The sequence below is a fragment of the Salmo salar genome, chromosome 03 (genome assembly GCF_965601325.2).
Source record: "Salmo salar chromosome 03, fSalSal1, whole genome shotgun sequence".
NCBI classification, from domain to species: domain Eukaryota; kingdom Metazoa; phylum Chordata; class Actinopteri; order Salmoniformes; family Salmonidae; genus Salmo; species Salmo salar.
In genome coordinates this window covers 81,331,481-81,348,647 of record NC_138293.1, presented here as the reverse complement: position 1 = coordinate 81,348,647, position 17,167 = coordinate 81,331,481, and the positions used below count along the sequence as shown (strand labels likewise).

General features: G+C 46.2%; 1 protein-coding gene across 2 annotated transcripts in view; it reads left to right on the top strand.

Moving 5' to 3' along the window:
- LOC106606694 (delphilin-like) overlaps window positions 1-17,167 on the top strand; it is a 52,359-nt gene that overhangs the window by 16,582 nt on the left and 18,610 nt on the right. For both annotated transcript variants that reach the window (XM_045715526.2, XM_082972803.1), the window contains exons 4-11: window positions 9,591-9,866; window positions 12,209-12,294; window positions 12,799-12,868; window positions 13,650-13,958; window positions 14,806-14,957; window positions 15,221-15,364; window positions 15,622-15,725; window positions 16,199-16,346. In XM_045715526.2, the coding sequence (XP_045571482.2) occupies window positions 9,591-9,866; window positions 12,209-12,294; window positions 12,799-12,868; window positions 13,650-13,958; window positions 14,806-14,957; window positions 15,221-15,364; window positions 15,622-15,725; window positions 16,199-16,346 (1,289 nt within the window). The remainder of the gene's footprint in view (window positions 1-9,590; window positions 9,867-12,208; window positions 12,295-12,798; window positions 12,869-13,649; window positions 13,959-14,805; window positions 14,958-15,220; window positions 15,365-15,621; window positions 15,726-16,198; window positions 16,347-17,167) is intronic.

Below are 17,167 nucleotides of genomic sequence, written 5' to 3'. Positions count from 1 at the left end.
TTTGATATTATTCCGTTTGCAATTATTGAAACACTAGGGTGTATATGTATGTATAATAGTTAAATCTCCCTGTACCTTATAATGTTGACTGTAGATTGACCTATTTTTCACTGTGTTACGCTAAAGGTATTACAAGATACGGCACCCCATTACTTTGTGCATTTATAGTTGCTGTGTCTAAGCTCTCCTCTCTCTACCCTGGGTGGTTACAGTAACAGCCTACTACACACTGGCATGTGAATCGGATTTATCATCTCTCCTAACTGGGTCTCACAGGAGATAATTGACATTGTTCATCCTTAATAAGTTTCCCACATTCTGGTTGTCATTTATCCCTGAGAGTGGCACGTCCTTGATCCACCCCTCCTCCATCTTTAGTTATAGATAGACACGACCTGCTTTTAATTGAGGACATAGCGAGGCCTTCATCACAGAGGCCTACATCCCTACTCAACATGGAAGAATCATTTAAGTTTCCTTTAACTTTGGTTCAGGGCAGAAAGGTCTGATGCTGTCTTGTTTCACCTATCCAAAGTGTTCAGACCCTGTGCACAAGATGTTGGGTCTAGTTAGGACAAAGTGCTTGGGAGTGGGACCTGGGCCTATAATGTGGATTGGATTTTGTTTTTCTAAGTTTCTCATCCTCCATTTTGTCTTGAGTGACCTCTCAATAAAAGCTGAAAGGCCTACATAGCCTAACCCTAGCCTTTTGAAATAGATTACATGACTACCTGGAATTACAGCAGGTAAGCCTAGCACTCCGTGGCCTATAAAAATAACTTATTTCTCTCTCTATATATTTCTTCCTTTCTCTCTGCCTCTCTTTCTGTCTCTATAGTAGGCATAGTCTGTTTACTTGTTAAATGCAGGTACATGGCTCTGAAGAGTTGTGGCAAGGATGCAGAAAGAGCTAAGTACTTTTGAGTTTTGTGCTATTAATAGATTGTGGAAATAATTAGAATAAGAATAATTCTATGGGGGAAATCAATGTGCTTATTACTGTGTTATGTAAGCCAGAACTAAAATCTCACTTAATTTGGTCAGATACTGCCCACAAGATTAGTAGTTTCTCTGTAGTGCTCAGCCTCTTTTTTTAAATATTATTTGTATCTTTTTTTTGGTAAATATATATATATACATACATACACACATATATACATACACATACCTATATAGACATACATACTTTTTTAAATATACCTTTATTATTCTACCACCCTTCCCCCAATTGGAGTAAACTAATAAACAATAACACTTAGGCAACTACCTTCAGTTTATACATCTTAAACACCTTTTACAGACACAATCTATTTTACAATAGTTATATGTTGTTTGTTTTTAGTCCTTCCTCTATTTCTCATCCAGTTTGATTTCTATTTGTGACTGTGCTATTTCACAAAATTTCTGAACCTGAACAAGTTCCTTACTTTTTTCCCCTTCTCTTCCATTTTTGTGGTAATGCTGCAATTAATTGGTTGTAATTTTGGGTAGAGCAGACATTTCCATATGTCTGTGTTAGCTGCATGTGTGACATAACTACACAAGTCCTATTTATGATATCATTCACAAAAATTATACCTTTTAAAAAAAAAATCTCAAAAAATATATATTTTTTTTTTTATCAATTAGTATATTGGAGTTTAACCACAATATTTGTTGTATTATTTGTTCTCTTTTCAGGTGGATTAACCTGAAATTGCAACCACATTTTTAAGGCTTGTTTAAAAAATAACGATATTTTGGAGATTATTTCCTTTTCAAACAACCGAAAGTGATCAAGTGTCATCTGAATAAAGGGGAAAAGGCCATTCTTGAACATAGGATGAGACATTCCTACCAATTTACTAGAGAACCAGTTTGGATTTAAGTATAACTTTTGTATGACTGATGCCTTTAGTGAGAGGTCTAATGCTTTAATATTTAACCATTTCTGCCTTCCAAATTCATATTCGTTATATAAATAGGCCCTTTTAATTTTGTCTGGCTTGCCATTCCAAATAAAATTGAATATTTTTTGTTCATATAATTTAAAAAGCAGGTCACTCGGTGTAGGCAAAACCACAAGCAAATAGGTAAACTGTGATATGACTAAAGAGTTAATCAGGGTAATTTTTCAAAAAATAGACAGGTATTTTCCTTTCCATATCTATTTTGCTACACTTTCTCTAAAAATGTATTGGTGTGAGATCATTTCTTTCTTTTGGGATTTGTATACCGAGTATGTCCACATCTCCGTCAGACCATTTAATTGGTAAACTACACGCTAATGTAAAATTAGCATTTTTTTTTGTGATCCAATACGTAATATAGTAAGTACACTTATCATAATTTGGTTTTAATCCAGAGAGGATAGCAAAAGTATCTAGATCCTTTATGAGGCTGTGGAGAGATTCTAATTGTGGTTTTAAAAGAAAACATGAATCATCAGCGTACAATGACATCTTAGTTTTTAAGCCACTGATTTCTAATCTCTTAATATTAGTGTTTGATCTAATTTTAACAGCTAACATTTCGATGGCAATAATAAATAGATATGCAGATAGTGGACAACCTTGTTTTACTCCTCTAGATAGTTTAAAACTTTCTGAGATGTAGCCATTATTTACTATTTTACAACTTGGATTACTATACATAACTTTAACCCACTTTATAAGAGATTCCCCAAAATTGAAATATTCTAGGCATTTATATATAAACTTCAGTCGTACTTTATCAAAAGCCTTTTCAAAATCCGCTATGAAAACCAGGCCTGGTGTCCCCGATATTTCATAGTATTCGATTGTTTTCAGTACTTGTCTTATATTACCTCCAATGTATCGTCCATGTAAAAAACCTGTCTGATTAAGATTAATAATATCTGACAATACTTTTTTAATTCTATGCGACAAGCTTTTTGCTAGGATTTTTGCATCACAACACTGAAGTGTAAGAGGTCTCCAATTTTTTTAATGGACTGAATTTTTATATATAACAGTTGGGTCTTGTTTCAGTAATAATGATATCAGACCTTCTTGTTGCGTGTCTGATAATCTACCATTTATATAGGAGTGGTTAAAACCTGCTAATAATGGCCCTCTGAGTATATCAAAAACAGTTTTGTATACTTCCACTGGTATGCCATCCAGCCCTGGAGTTTTCCCAGCCTTGAAGGCTTTAATTGCATCAAGAAGTGTCACGTCCTGGCCAGTATATAAGGTTAATTGTTTTGTAGTTGGTCAGGGCGTGGCAGGGGGTATTTGTTTTATGTGGTTCGGGGTGGTGTGTTTGTGTAAAGGGTGTTTGATTTAGTATTTCCGGGTTTTGGTTTATGTTTAGTTAATTCTATGGTTAGTCTAGTGTGTGTGTTTCTATGTTTGGTTGATTGGGGTTGGGACTCTCAGTTGAAGGCAGGTGTTGTCTATCTGCCTTTGATTGAGAGTCCCATATATTAGGGTGTGTTTGTATGTGTTATTTGTGGGTGATTGTTCTGTGCTTAGCCGTGTGCCTAGTCAGACTGTTATTGTCGTTCGTTCGTTTTTCGTGTTTGTTATTTTGTATGTTCATTTTGAGAGTAATTAAAAATCAAGATGAGCATACACGTACCTGCTGCGTTTTGGTCCTCATTCACCGACGACAACCGTGACAGAATCACCCACCACCAACTATGGACCAAGCAGCAGAAGAAGGAGCAGAGGGAATTCGAGTTGGACTGGCGGGAGAAGTGGACCTGGGAGGAAGTTCTGGACGGGGCCGGACCTTGGCACCAGGCTGGAGATTATCGACGCCCGCAGTGGGAAATTGAGGCAGCCAAGGCAGAGAGGCGGTGGTACGAGGCCAGGGACGCGCTGAAGGAGAAGCACGAGAGGCACCCCCAAGAATTTTTTTTGGGGGGGCACACGGGTAGTTTGGCTAGGCGTAAGAAGAGCCGGAAGCCAGCTACCCGTGGTTATATGGAGGAGCGTATGGGGTGGAGAGCGCTATGTTTTGCTGAGGAGCGCACTATCTCACCCATACGCATGCACAGTCCGGTGCGCGTTATTCCAGCCCCTCGCAGGTGCCGTGCTAGAGCGGGCATCCAGCCTGGTAGGAGGATGCCTGCGCAGCGCATCTGGTCGCCGGTACGCCTCCGAGGACCAGGCTACCCAACTCCCGCTCTACGCACGGCTACCATCAGGCCCCTGCGCAGCCCAGTCTGCCCTGTACGAGCACCCCGCTCGTACAGGGCTACTAGTTCCATCCAGCCAAGGCGGGTTGTGCAGGAGGTAAGATCTAGACCGACTGTGCGCCTCCATAGCCCTGGGTTTCCAGCTCCTGTCTCTCGTGCGGACCCGGAAGTGCGTCAACCCAGTCCGACTCGTCCTGTTCCCGCTCCCCGCACTAGCCTGGAGGTGCGTGTTCATAAGCTGGTATATCCGGTACCAGCACCACGCACCAGGATTATAGTGCGTCAGCCCGCCAGTCAACAGTCATCATCAGAGCTGCCCGCCAGTCAACAGTCATCATCAGAGCTGCCCGCCAGTCAACAGTCATCATCAGAGCTGCCCGCCAGTCAACAGTCATCATCAGAGCTGCCCGCCAGTCAACAGTCATCATCAGAGCTGCCCGCCAGTCAACAGTCATCATCAGAGCTGCCCGCCAGTCAACAGTCATCATCAGAGCTGCCCGCCAGTCAACAGTCATCATCAGAGCTGCCCGCCAGTCAACAGTCGTCAGAGCTGCCCGCCAGTCAACAGTCGCCAGAGCTGCCCGCCAGTCAACAGTCGCCAGAGCTGCCCGCCAGTCAACAGTCGCCAGAGCTGCCCGCCAGTCAACAGTCGCCAGAGCTGCCCGCCAGTCAACAGTCGCCAGAGAGGTCAGACTGCGCTGAACTGCCGGAGTGGCCAGACTGCGCTGAACTGCCGGAGTGGCCAGACTGCGCTGAACTGCCGGAGTGGCCAGACTGCGCTGAACTGCCGGAGTGGCCAGACTGCGCTGAACTGCCGGAGTGGCCAGACTGCCCTGAACTGCCGGAGTGGCCAGACTGCCCTGAACTGCCAGAGTGGCCAGACTGCCCTGAACTGCCGGAGTGGCCAGACTGCCCTGAACTGCCGGAGTGGCCAGACTGCCCTGAACTGCCGGAGTGGCCAGACTGCCCTGAACTGCCGGAGTGGCCAGACTGCCCAGACTGTCCCGAGTGGCCAGACTGCCCAGACTGTCCCGAGTGGCCAGACTGCCCAGACTGTCCCGAGTGGCCAGACTGCCCAGACTGTCCCGAGTGGCCAGACTGCCCAGACTGTCCCGAGTGGCCAGACTGCCCAGACTGTCCCGAGTGGCCAGACTGCCCAGACTGTCCCGAGTGGCCAGACTGCCCAGACTGTCCCGAGTGGCCAGACTGCCCAGACTGTCCCGAGTGGCCAGACTGCCCAGACTGTCCCGAGTGGCCAGACTGCCCAGACTGTCCCGAGTGGCCAGACTGCCCAGACTGTCCCGAGTGGCCAGACTGCCCAGACTGTCCCGAGTGGCCAGACTGCCCAGACTGTCCCGAGTGGCCAGACTGCCCAGACTGTCCCGACTGCCCAGACTGCCCAGACTGGCCCGACTGCCCAGACTGTCCCGAGTGGCCAGACTGCCCAGACTGTCCCGAGTGGCCAGACTGCCCAGACTGTCCCGAGTGGCCAGACTGTCCCGAGTGGCCAGACTGCCCAGACTGTCCCGAGTGGCCAGACCGTCCCGAGTGGCCCGACTGCCCAGACCGTCCCGAGTGGCCAGACTGCCCAGACCGTCCCGAGTGGCCAGACTGCCCAGACCGTCCCGAGTGGCCAGACTGCCCAGACTGTCCCGAGTGGCCAGAGTGGCCAGACTGTCCAGACTGTCCCGAACTGCCTTTGTGTTTGGAGGAAAAGGGGGAGGCTTGCAAGCCGAAGAACACCATCCCAACCGTGAAGCACGGGGGTGGCAGCATCATGTTGTGGGGTGCTTTGCTGCAGGAGGGACTGGTGCACTTCACAAAATAGATGGAATTATGGAAAATTATGTGGATATATTGAAGCAACATCTCAAGGCATCAGTCAGCAAATGGGTCTTCCAAATGTACAATGACCCCAAGCATACTTTCAAAGTTGTGGCAAAATGGCTTAAGGACAACAAAGACAAGGTATTGGAGTGGCCATCACAAAGCCCTGACCTCAATCCCATAGAAAATTTGTGGGCAGAACTGAAAAAGCGTGTGCGAGCAAGGAGGCCTACAAACCTGACTCAGTTACACCAGCTCTGTCAGGAGGAATGGGCCAAAATTCACCCAACTTATTACGGGAAGCTTGTGGAAGGCTACCCGAAACGTTTGACCCAAGTTAAACAATAAAAAAGCAATGCTTCCAAATACTAATTGAGTGTATGTAAACTTCTGACCCACTGGGAATGTGAAAACGCTGAAATATATCATTCTCTCTACTATTATTCTGACATTTCACATTCTTAAAAAAAGGTGGTGATCCTAACTGACCTAAGAGAGGGAATTTTTACTAGGATTAAATGTCAGGAATTGTGAAAAACTGGGTTTAAATGTATTTGGCTAAGATGTATGTAAACTTCTGACTTCAACTGTATATATATTTTAAAAATCCTGTTTCTTATTTTCTATAATTAGCTATTAATATTTGTAGTAATGTAGGAAATTTATGTAAAGGATTTTACCTCTCACCAGTCTTGCCATTACCAAAATTACATTATTGCAAGCAATTATTATATTAGCAAACAATTATTGTGAATCATCCTCTATTGTCCCTAACATCTTTTACTCCTTCTCAACAGTTGTGGGATTCGCACATACACCCACATACTCATACACACTCAACCCTTTCCGCCCACACAACCATAGGCTCACATTCTCAACAGTTGCACCATCCCAGAGCCCAACTCAAGAAAGGTCTTGATTTCCGAATGCATATACAGTTGCAGCTGTATGAGAAGGCCTGCAAGACTGTCCAAAAAATAAATAAAAAAATGGGCAGAAATGGAGAGATTTTATTAACCATTGTCATGTCCTGGATGATGGAGGTCAAATGTACCCCTTTTCCCTGAAACACCCACAACACGGTCCCCTATATTGACCATATTCCCAAGCATCTCCATTCAGTCAGACTTTGATTTTGTGCCACCAGAGCCACAATAATACACACCCTCTCTGAATGTCCGAGTGTGACCCCCTCACCATGGGTTACTGCAGCTAGTGTTGCCAGTACAGCCACTGCCTGGGTGGGGGTACCCCACCGGAATCCCCCCCGGCTAGGTACAAGGTTGTCAAGTGCTCAGCCTCTTTTCATATTTCTGTTTTCCTGCTGCAGTGCCAGGTTGTTCCTCTGGGAGGCAGTAGAGAGTGGTCTGTACCTGTGTTGCTGGTGCAACCAGGGACAGTGACTGATGACTCCATACTGTGGATAAATATGAAAAAGTACAACAGCCTCAATTAACAACCACCAACCTGCCCATTGTTTTGATTTTATCGACTATGGAGAACACTATAAATAGGGCCCATTTTTAAAAGTTTTTTTTTTTAGAGCTCTCCACAAAGGATAACATTCTGCTGTAGCGCCCTCGTCTGCCCCTTCGCTGGTTAATCACTCTGAGACACACACACACACACACACACACACACACACACACACACACACACACACACACACACACACACACACACACACACACACACACACACACACACACACACACCCCGTGGAGAGGTCAAGAGGGAGTTGTTGGCTGGTGGCTGCATGGCAGGGTGTGCGTAGGAGACAAGGTGGCGAGGTCAGGACTAGCTGGCTGTCTGTCTGGCTGGGAAGCATGTAATTATAGCGTCTATATTGTCTATCTGACTATTATAATCCACTAGTCTAATGGTGTGATACAGTAGGTGCCAATTTCTCCTTCTATAATTGACCTGCTCTAATGCATATCAGACAGTGTCAACCCTATTGTCTCAGCAATCAAGAAAACTGAATACAAGCTATTCTAAATACATGAGAAAGGGGGATGATACCTAGTCACTTGTACAACTGAATACATTCAACTGAAATGTGTCTTCCGCATTTAACCCAACCCTTCTGAATCAGAGAGGTGCCTTAATCAACATCCACGTCTTCGGTGCCTGGGGAACAGTGGGTTAACTGCCTTGCTCAGGGGCAGAACGACAGATTTTTACCTTGTCAGCTCGGGGATTTGATCCAGCAACCTTTCGGGTTACTGGCCCGACGTTCTAACCACTATGGCAGCTGATTCTTTAAGGATAGTGTGTAGGTGATCAAGGCATATCCCAAAATGTCTATTCCAGTGCAAAATATAGTATATGCTGCTCCTGTGCTTTCTTCCTGCACCCACATTGGCAATGTTTGGACTACAACAGTTTTCCTCTTCTAAAACAAACTCACTCTAGGTTTACAAGGACTGGTCGTACTACATCTTTGCGTCTTCATTACTGTGTTCAAAGACCATCTACTGGATAATTGACATATTATGTAAACTGTATTGTAACTTGGAAACAAAGACAAATCTTTCCTCTGCTTGGGTGAATCACTCTATTCTCAACAGTGGGATGTGTGCTATAGAGGGAACTTTATACAGTTGTGTTTAAAGTTTGACAGCTGTGTAGTTTTTCCTCTGCGAATGTATTGTAGCTCAATTTGATAGAAACAATTCAATACTTACGAGAGAGAGAGAGCAGGGATGGAGTGGGAAATAGCAATATAGAGAGAAGGAGAGAGGGGGAGTTCTCTCTAGAGGTGGTATACAGAAGGATTGTGTCTGCTCTCATTCCCGTACAGTAGCTGTGTCTGCTGTCACTTCTTCAGGGCGCTCACACCTGGAGCTGCTAGTGAGAGAGACTCAGGGAAGCGTCTACACTATCCTCATCTCCACCAACAGACAATCACTCAGTAGAGCTACTGTTGACCTACCTCCTCTCTTCCCCTATCTGCTGTCTCACCTCGCTCAACTCTCTCCCAGGGGATTCTATGGATAGAGAGTTGCTGCTGCTGATGATTTCACATCAGTTATATGGATACCAAGCTGCGTACAGAACTCATCTCATCTGATAGCCTAACTGTTTCTGTCTCCTTTATGCTGATTGGACTAAATGTGTTTGTAAAGAACGTTATGTGGGATTTATAAGCTTTTCACTATCAACTGAGATGCCTTTTCTCAACCTGGATGCTATCTGTGTTATATCAAGGCTTGCTGTACTGGATGGTGTTTACTAGCTCCTGGAGGATTTGGATTGAAACCCTCTGTGTCTGTCTCTTGAGTCTGTGTTCACCACCCTGTTATAGTCTGTTGTGTTCTCAAAGGAGCACCTATTGAACCACCACAGGGTGCCTGGTTGGTAGCCTGTGGTGCCCCAAATATCTAGCTTTGGAGTGAACTGGACCCTAGGGGGAGGAGCCACTGACAGCTAACAGGATTAAAAAAAAAGGAAGAACCGAACCTTCTCTCTCTCCTTCGATCTCTCTCCTCTGAAACAGTGGCAGCACTGCCAGCATAACGTTTTCCTAAGTCTCTAGCAGCCTCGCTGTCTCTGACTGTGGGTCTGACCATTGCCACTAACAGAATAGTGTTTCATGTTATTATTCCATGTTTGCCAGAATCTTCATCCCCAAAAAGCACCGGGAGCGCTTCGATGACGTTGTGTCCCAGAGCCTGATGGGCCGGCTCAAAGGGCGGAGCTTCAGCGACCCCAGCCGCAACCGCCTGCGCCGAAGCCGCAGCGAGGACCACCCGGAGCGCCTGCTGGTGTCCACCCGGGCCAGCTCTGTCCCCCGAACGCATGCCGAGGAGGGCGTGATGCCCCCCATCCGTGGCCTCAGGAAGACCACCTCACTCACCGCAGGGCACGCTGGAAATGCTGCAGCCCTTCGCAGGTAAGAGTCTTTAGCCTGATTCACACTTGAGATCCGTACCGAACCATATTGCATGGTTCCAGAAACGATGGTGGATGCGTAACCAGGCCAGTGCAGTAACAGCTCGCCTTGGCTTGGTGTTGTCCTATAGTGTGAATTAGGCTCTAATTGACCAGTCGGCCAATGATAGTACAGAGTTTTAGTTGACCACCCTGGTCTTAGCCAATGATAGTACAGAGTTTTAGTTGACCACCCTGGCCTTAGCCAATGATAGTACAGAGTTTTAGTTGACCACCCTGGTCTTAGCCAATGATAGTACAGAGTTTTAGTTGACCACCCTGGCCTTAGCCAATGATAGTACAGAGTTTTAGTTGACCACCCTGGTCTTAGCCAATGATAGTACAGAGTTTTAGTTGACCACCCTGGCCTTAGCCAATGATAGTACAGAGTTTTAGTTGACCACCCTAGCCTTAGCCAATGATAGTACAGAGTCTTAGTTGACTATGATGATAAGCCCTCGCTGGCTGATGATTGATATGTTGGATCAGGTATTATAGAAGGAATCAGTTAGTCATCTGTAGAAGTGGCCCAGACAGAGTCTCTCTGTTATAATGTTGCAGCCTATGTACTGGTACTGTATGTTGATTCAATGTGTTTGAAGAAATACATCACATAAATTATGTTCTATAGGCATGTCATTTCTAGCCATTAATGGATCTGCCCTGCTTCAGATAATTCTCCTCTCCAGTCCAGTCAATTACTTAATTAGCTAACATTTACAGCTAAATGTATCACGTTTGACATGGATTACTATACTAGCATGGCCTGTGTGTAGGAGTGTGTTCAAATAGACACATCACTGTCTATTTGAAGCCTTGTTTTGACTGTACCTGCCCTTACAGAAAAAAAAACATTATTTCACGAGTAGATTTGTGTTATCACATGTTGCTTTACATGTTCTCACATGTCATCACATGAAAACGTGTTTTTGGAACACTTCACGTGTTCACGTGAAATTGATGTGCTTTTTCCCGTAAGGGTGCATACCTGAAAGTTCAAGGTAGTGTCACTCTTTTAAGAATAGAAAGTGCCTTGATCCTGGCTTCCTGCTCTAACACTAAATATAAATGCTCTAGAGTAGACTATAAATACTTAGAGAGAGAAACAAACAGACTAAATAAATAAATCATCCAAATAAGTCCACGGAAGTGCGAAGAGGAAGTAAGGAATGCCCATCTTTTTCTGTGGGTCTAACTTCTCCAAACAAGTAATGAAGCAACATTATCCCTCGGGGATGGAGTGTCTATGTTTAAGTGAATGCAGGGTGGGCTGTTCACTCTGGCTGTGGCGTAAAGTAACTAGTGTACAAGACTCTGAATGTGTACCAAATGGTACCCTATTCCCTATATAGTGGACTACTTTTGATTATAGCCATATGGACCCTGGTCAAAAGTAGTGCAATAAATAGGGAATATGCTGCCATTTGGGACATAGTCTCTGAAAGTGTTCCTCATATATGAATCCAATCACTGAAGTGATATATGTATTTCAGTACAGCAGGTAGAGTAGTTGTAACCTCATTATTACTTTCCAACTGCATGTTTTTATTTGTTTACACCTGAAATGGAGAGTGTTTACTGCAGACCCTCCATAGACTCTAATAGGTTTTAAATGAGACAATTCAACGTCGTTTTTAGATGACGTACTAATCCCAAGTATTACCCAGAGGAGTTTCTATGGTAACAAGCCATATATTGAGGCAGGGTGAGGGTGTAGGTTGGGGGACACAATGACACATGGCTACAGCTGTCCTTTTTCAATCACTTTCACATGTTCTGTTTCCATGTCATTTCACCAGTCTCTTCCCTAAAGTGTGAGCCACCTAACCAAGGGTTAGGGTTAGTGAGTCACCTTACCAAGGGTTAGGGTTAGTGAGCCACCTTACCAAGGGTTAGGGTTAGTGAACCACCTTATCAAGGGTTAGGGTTAGTGAGCCACCTTACCAAGGGTTAGGGTTAGTGAGTCACCTTACCAAGGGTTAGGGTTAGTGAGTCACCTTACCAAGGGTTAGGGTTAGTGAGCCACCTTACCAAGGGTTAGGGTTAGTGAACCACCTTACCAAGGGTTAGGGTTAGTGAACCACCTTACCAAGGGTTAGGGTTAGTGAACCACCTTACCAAGGGTTAGGGTTAGTGAGTCACCTTATCAAGGGTTAGGGTTAGTGAACCACCTTACCAAGGGTTAGGGTTAGTGAACCACCTTACCTAGGGTTAGTGAACCACCTTACCAAGGGTTAGGGTTAGTGAACCACTTTACCAAGGCCATATCCATTTATGTGTGTTGTGTTTCTATCTGTACTGCAGGACGGTGAGAGTCTGCAAAGGGAACCTAAGTTTTGGATTCACCCTCAGGGGCCATGCACCTGTCTGGATCGACTCAGTCATCCCAGGTAGGTTGCTTAGAGCTGTGTGTGTGTGTGTGTGTGGGTGGGTGGGTGGGTGGGTGGGTGGGTGGGTGGGTGGGTGTGTGTGTGTGTGTGTGTGTGTGTGTGTGTGTGTGTGTGTGTGTGTGTGTGTGTGTGTGTGTGTGTGTGTGTGTGTGTGTGTGTGTGTGTGTGTGTGTGTGTGTGTGTGTGTGTGTGTGTGTGTGCAGACAGGCTTGCACACAGACACATGGATACATACACATCATGTGGGCAAGTGTCAAATGCACAGACTGGTGCAAGGCATATTTTTTGTCAACCCGTATGTCATGTTGCTGTGGAGACATTGTGTTGCCACAGGGTTCACACCAGCTATGAGCTGAGGCTTTCTGGTCCATCTGTGAGCACAGACTCTGGAGCCTATATTATGTATCTCTCTCTCTCTCTCGCTCTCTCTCTCTCTCTCTCTCTCTCTCTCTCTCTCTCTCTCTCTCTCTCTCTCTCTCTCACTCTCACTCTCGCTCTCTCCAGGGAGTCCAGCAGATAAGGCGGGGCTCAAACCTGGAGACCGCATCCTGTTCCTCAATGGGCTTGACATGCGGTTAGACAGCATTCTAAATTAGGCTTAATGGTTTTATATAGAAACATATGATTTACTGGTTCATATACGTTTGTTTGTATGTTGTCAAGCCAACCTCCCCTTGTTGTATTTAATTCAGGCTAGTGCTCTGTTTTGACCTCATGTAGCTAACTGTATGCTTTGTGTGGATTTGGATTTTGAAACCAGTGTTCATATCTCACACTGTTGTAGAGATGGATTAATACAACTTGTTTGTTTTTTAAATAGATGAATGGAAAAACATTACCTGACAGCTGTGTTGTATTGAATTAATTTGTTAATTACTTAGAGTGTGGATAAACAGCGGAGTAGTTTCCTCTGCAGTGGTAGTTTGTGGTAGGGATCAGAGCCTTAGATACTGTAGTATAGAGACTTCAATATAAGGTTATGGTTCCGGGCTTTTTAGTTGTTTCCATTAGAATGTGGTGTCCATGCTACTCTATAGGGATGTATAGTACACTCTTAGAAAAAATGGTTCCAAAAAGGTTATTTGGCTGTCCCCATAGGAGAACCTCCTTTTTGGTTCCAGGTAGAACCCTTTTTGGTTCTATGTAGAACTCTTTTGGGTTCAATATAGAACCCTCTGTTTAAAGGGTTCTACCTGGAACCAAAACGGGTTCTTCAAAGGGTTCTCCTATGGGGATAGCCGAAGAACCATTTTAGGTTCTAGATAGCATCTTTTTTTCTAAGAGCGTAGTGGTGAGCATGGTCGAGAGTCTGTAGTATATTGACACTATCTCTGTATCTCTATATGTGTCTGAAGGAGTTGTTCCCATGAGAAGGTCGTCTCCATGCTACAGGGCAGCGGTGCCATGCCCACCCTGGTCGTAGAGGAAGGCCCCCCCACCTTCACGCTAGCCGAGCCAGAGCAGCCAGGAGGGCCAGGTAGGGCGTCCCCGGGTGGAGGCGTGCCCCGCTCCCCAGTGCTCAACTCCCTGCAGTGGGTGGCTGAGATCCTGCCTCCCTCTATCAGGGTCCAGGGGCGCACCTTCGGACAGCAGCTGGAGCACCTGCTCACCATCCAGGAGAGATACACCATCTGCAAGGCCCTGGAGAGCTTCTTCCAGCATAGGTGAGGGGGAGGGAGGGATAGGAAGGGAGGTAGAGGGGGAGTGAGGGAAGGATAGGAAGGGAGGTAGAGGGGGAGGGAGGGAAGGATAGGAAGGGAAGGGAAGTTGAGGGGGAGGGATGGAAGGATAGGAAGGGAGGTAGAGGGGGAGGTTGGGAAGGATAGGAAGGGAGTTAGAAGGGTAGAGAGGGAAGTATAGGAAGGGAAGTTGAGGGGGAGGGAGGGAAGGATATGAAGGGAGGCGGGGTCGAGGGGGGAGGGGGGGAGGGGGGTGGGGGAAGGATAGGAAGGGAGGCAGAGGGTCGAGGGTGGGAAGGATAGGAAGGGAGGTAGAAGGGTAGAGAGGGAAGGATAGGAAGGGAAGTTGAGGGAGGGAGGGAAGGATAGGAAGGGAGGTAGAGGGGGAGGGTGGAAAGGATAGGAAGGGAGGCAGAGGGTCGAAGGTGGGAAGTATAGGAAGGGAGGTAGAGGGGGAGGGTGGGAAGGATAGGAAGGGAAGTTGAGGGGGAGGGAGGGAAGGATAGGAAGGGAGGGAGGCAGAGGGGGAGGGGGAGGGAGGGAAGGATAGGAAGGGAGGTAGAGGGGGAGGGAGAGTGTGAGAAAGTGAGAGAAATCAGAGAAAGAAACTAAATATGTTGAGAGAATGAAAGAGAGATTGAGTGTGAATTAAGAGATAATCTACTGGTTTGAGAGAACATGGTACAGAAACTTCAGCCCTACAATTACACTGTCTAGAGTAAGTTACCATCATTTTCTCTTTATGCAAGGTTCTGTAAGACCACTGTATTAGCGTGACCAATGATTAGACAGCCAGAGTACCCTAACCCCGCCCCCTCCTCCATGGCGACAGGAACGTTGACACTCTGATTGTGGACGTGTTCCCGGTGTTGGACACGCCAGCCAAGCAGGTGATCTGGCGGTTTGTCTACCAGCTTCTGACCTACGAAGAGCAGGAGCACTGCCAGAGCAAGATATCACGTTTCCTCGGTTACAAGGCTGAGGGTGGGTTGTGGGAAGTGTGGTTTTGTGTGTGCTTATGTGAGTAAATGTGATATCTACGTGTACATTTGTGATTTTGGTGGGTAGATGTGTAGATGTGAAAGACAACGTAAATTTGTGATTGTGCCAGTGTGTGTGTGTGTGTGTGTGTGTGTGTGTGTGTGTGTGTGTGTGTGTGTGTGTGTGTGTGTGTGTGTGTGTGTGTGTGTGTGTGTGTGTGTGTGTGTGTGTGTACACTGACATACACACACTGTGTGTATTTCTAGCGCCAGCCCCCCCACCTGAGCCAGAGCCCGCCCCCGAGCCGCATCGCCGTAGCAGCTCCATGAGAGTGACAGGAACCGCCTACAGGGCCAGCATGCGTGGGCGGAGCTCTGACGACCTCATCATCGGCACTCACCTGGGGATGGGTACTTGCGTTTGTCTTTGTCCTTTGTCATCATCTTCATCACCAGTAGAAGTAGCACCATCATTACTATCAGTGGCAATATCATCGTCATCATCATTATTATCACCATCGTCATCAGTATTGTCAGAAGTAGCATGAAATAAATATTTCTGACACTAGGTGGAGCTTTTGCTTAAACCTACCCAGTCAAGTGAATGGGTATAGAGAAAGACATCTTTTTTGGAATGCCTGAAACCTAATGCAGTATGTTTCCTGTAGGGATCCGTACTGATCCAGTGGAGATGGGGATGAGGCTGGCTCCAGGAGAGAGACAGTCAGGAGACGGGACGTCCCTCCCAGAGACCCCCAACAACCTCACCAACGTGGGTACCCAAGTGAGACTGAGAGAAGTGGTCCTGTGTGGCTCAGTCGGTAGAGCATGGCGCTTGCAACGCCAAGCGTCGTGGGTTCGATTCCCGCTGGGGCCACCCATATGTAAAAGTAGTGGCCCCAGCCGACTTGTAAGTCGCTTTGGACAAAAGCGTCTGCTAAATGGGATATATTAGAATAAGGATGACTAAAACAGTGGTCACTAGTCCAGGTCTGTAGCTTTTTCCTCTAGTCCAGCACTAAAAAACACAATGGCTTCAATTACTCAAGGACCCAGTGAGTGGCTCATTAATTCAAGCAGGTGTGTCACTGTTAGGCTGAAACAAAAGCCTGTACACTCATTGGCTCTTGGGAACTAGGACTAGTGACCACTGATCTAGGTTGTTTCCTCCTTAGGGGCTTATCTTCTGGCTTTTATCTCTTCTATCTGAGTCGTTATGAAAGGGCATTTCTTCTCTCTGTCTAGCTGTCTGCGGTGTATGCTGAGCTGGAGAACGTGTACTCAGGGAAGAGGTCCAAGTCTCTGAAGGCTCGCGCTCCTCCTCCGGCGGACAGTCTGGTAGAGCTGGAGGTCCTCGAACACGCAGGTTCTCCGTCCATGCACGCTAACACAGGTAGCTACTCCAACCGGTAACACTTTACTTGAAGTGTTGTTAATCATGACGCATCCAGGAAAATTTGGTTAAAATTACATCATTAGGGCCTCTCGAGTGGCGCAGTGGTCTAAGGCACAGCATCGCAGTGCTAGCTGTGCAACTAGAGATTCTGGGTTCGAGTCCAGACTATGTCGCAGCTGCCCACAACCGGGGAGACCCATGGGGCGCCGCACAATTGGCCCAGCGTCGTCCAGGTTAGGGGAAGTCCTTGGCACCATCGCACACTAGGGACTTCTGTGGCGGGCCGGCGCAGTGCATGCTGACAGGGTCGCCAGTTGTACCTCTGACACATTGGTGCGGCTGGCTTCCGGGTTGGATGTGCATTGTCAAGAAGCAGTGCGGCTTGGTTGGGTTGTGTTTCGGAGGACGCATGGCTCTCGACCTTCACCTCTCCCGAGTCTGTACGGGAGTTGCAGCGATGAGACAAGACTGTAACTACCAATTGGATACCACGAAGTTGGGGAGAAAAAGGGGTAAAAAAAGTATTACATCATTACAAACAGGTTGAAATCTGGTTAAAATAACTTCAATACAAACAGGTTGAAATCTGGTTAAAATAACTTCAATACAAACAGGTTGAAATCTGGTTAAAATAACTTCAATACAAACAGGTTGAAATCTGGTTAAAATAACTTCAATACAAACAGGTTGAAATCTGGTTAAAATAACTTCAATACAAACAGGTTGAAATCTGGTTACAATAACTTCAATACAAACAGGTTGAAATCTGGTTAAAATAACTTCAATACAAACAGGTTGAAATCTGGTTACAATAACTT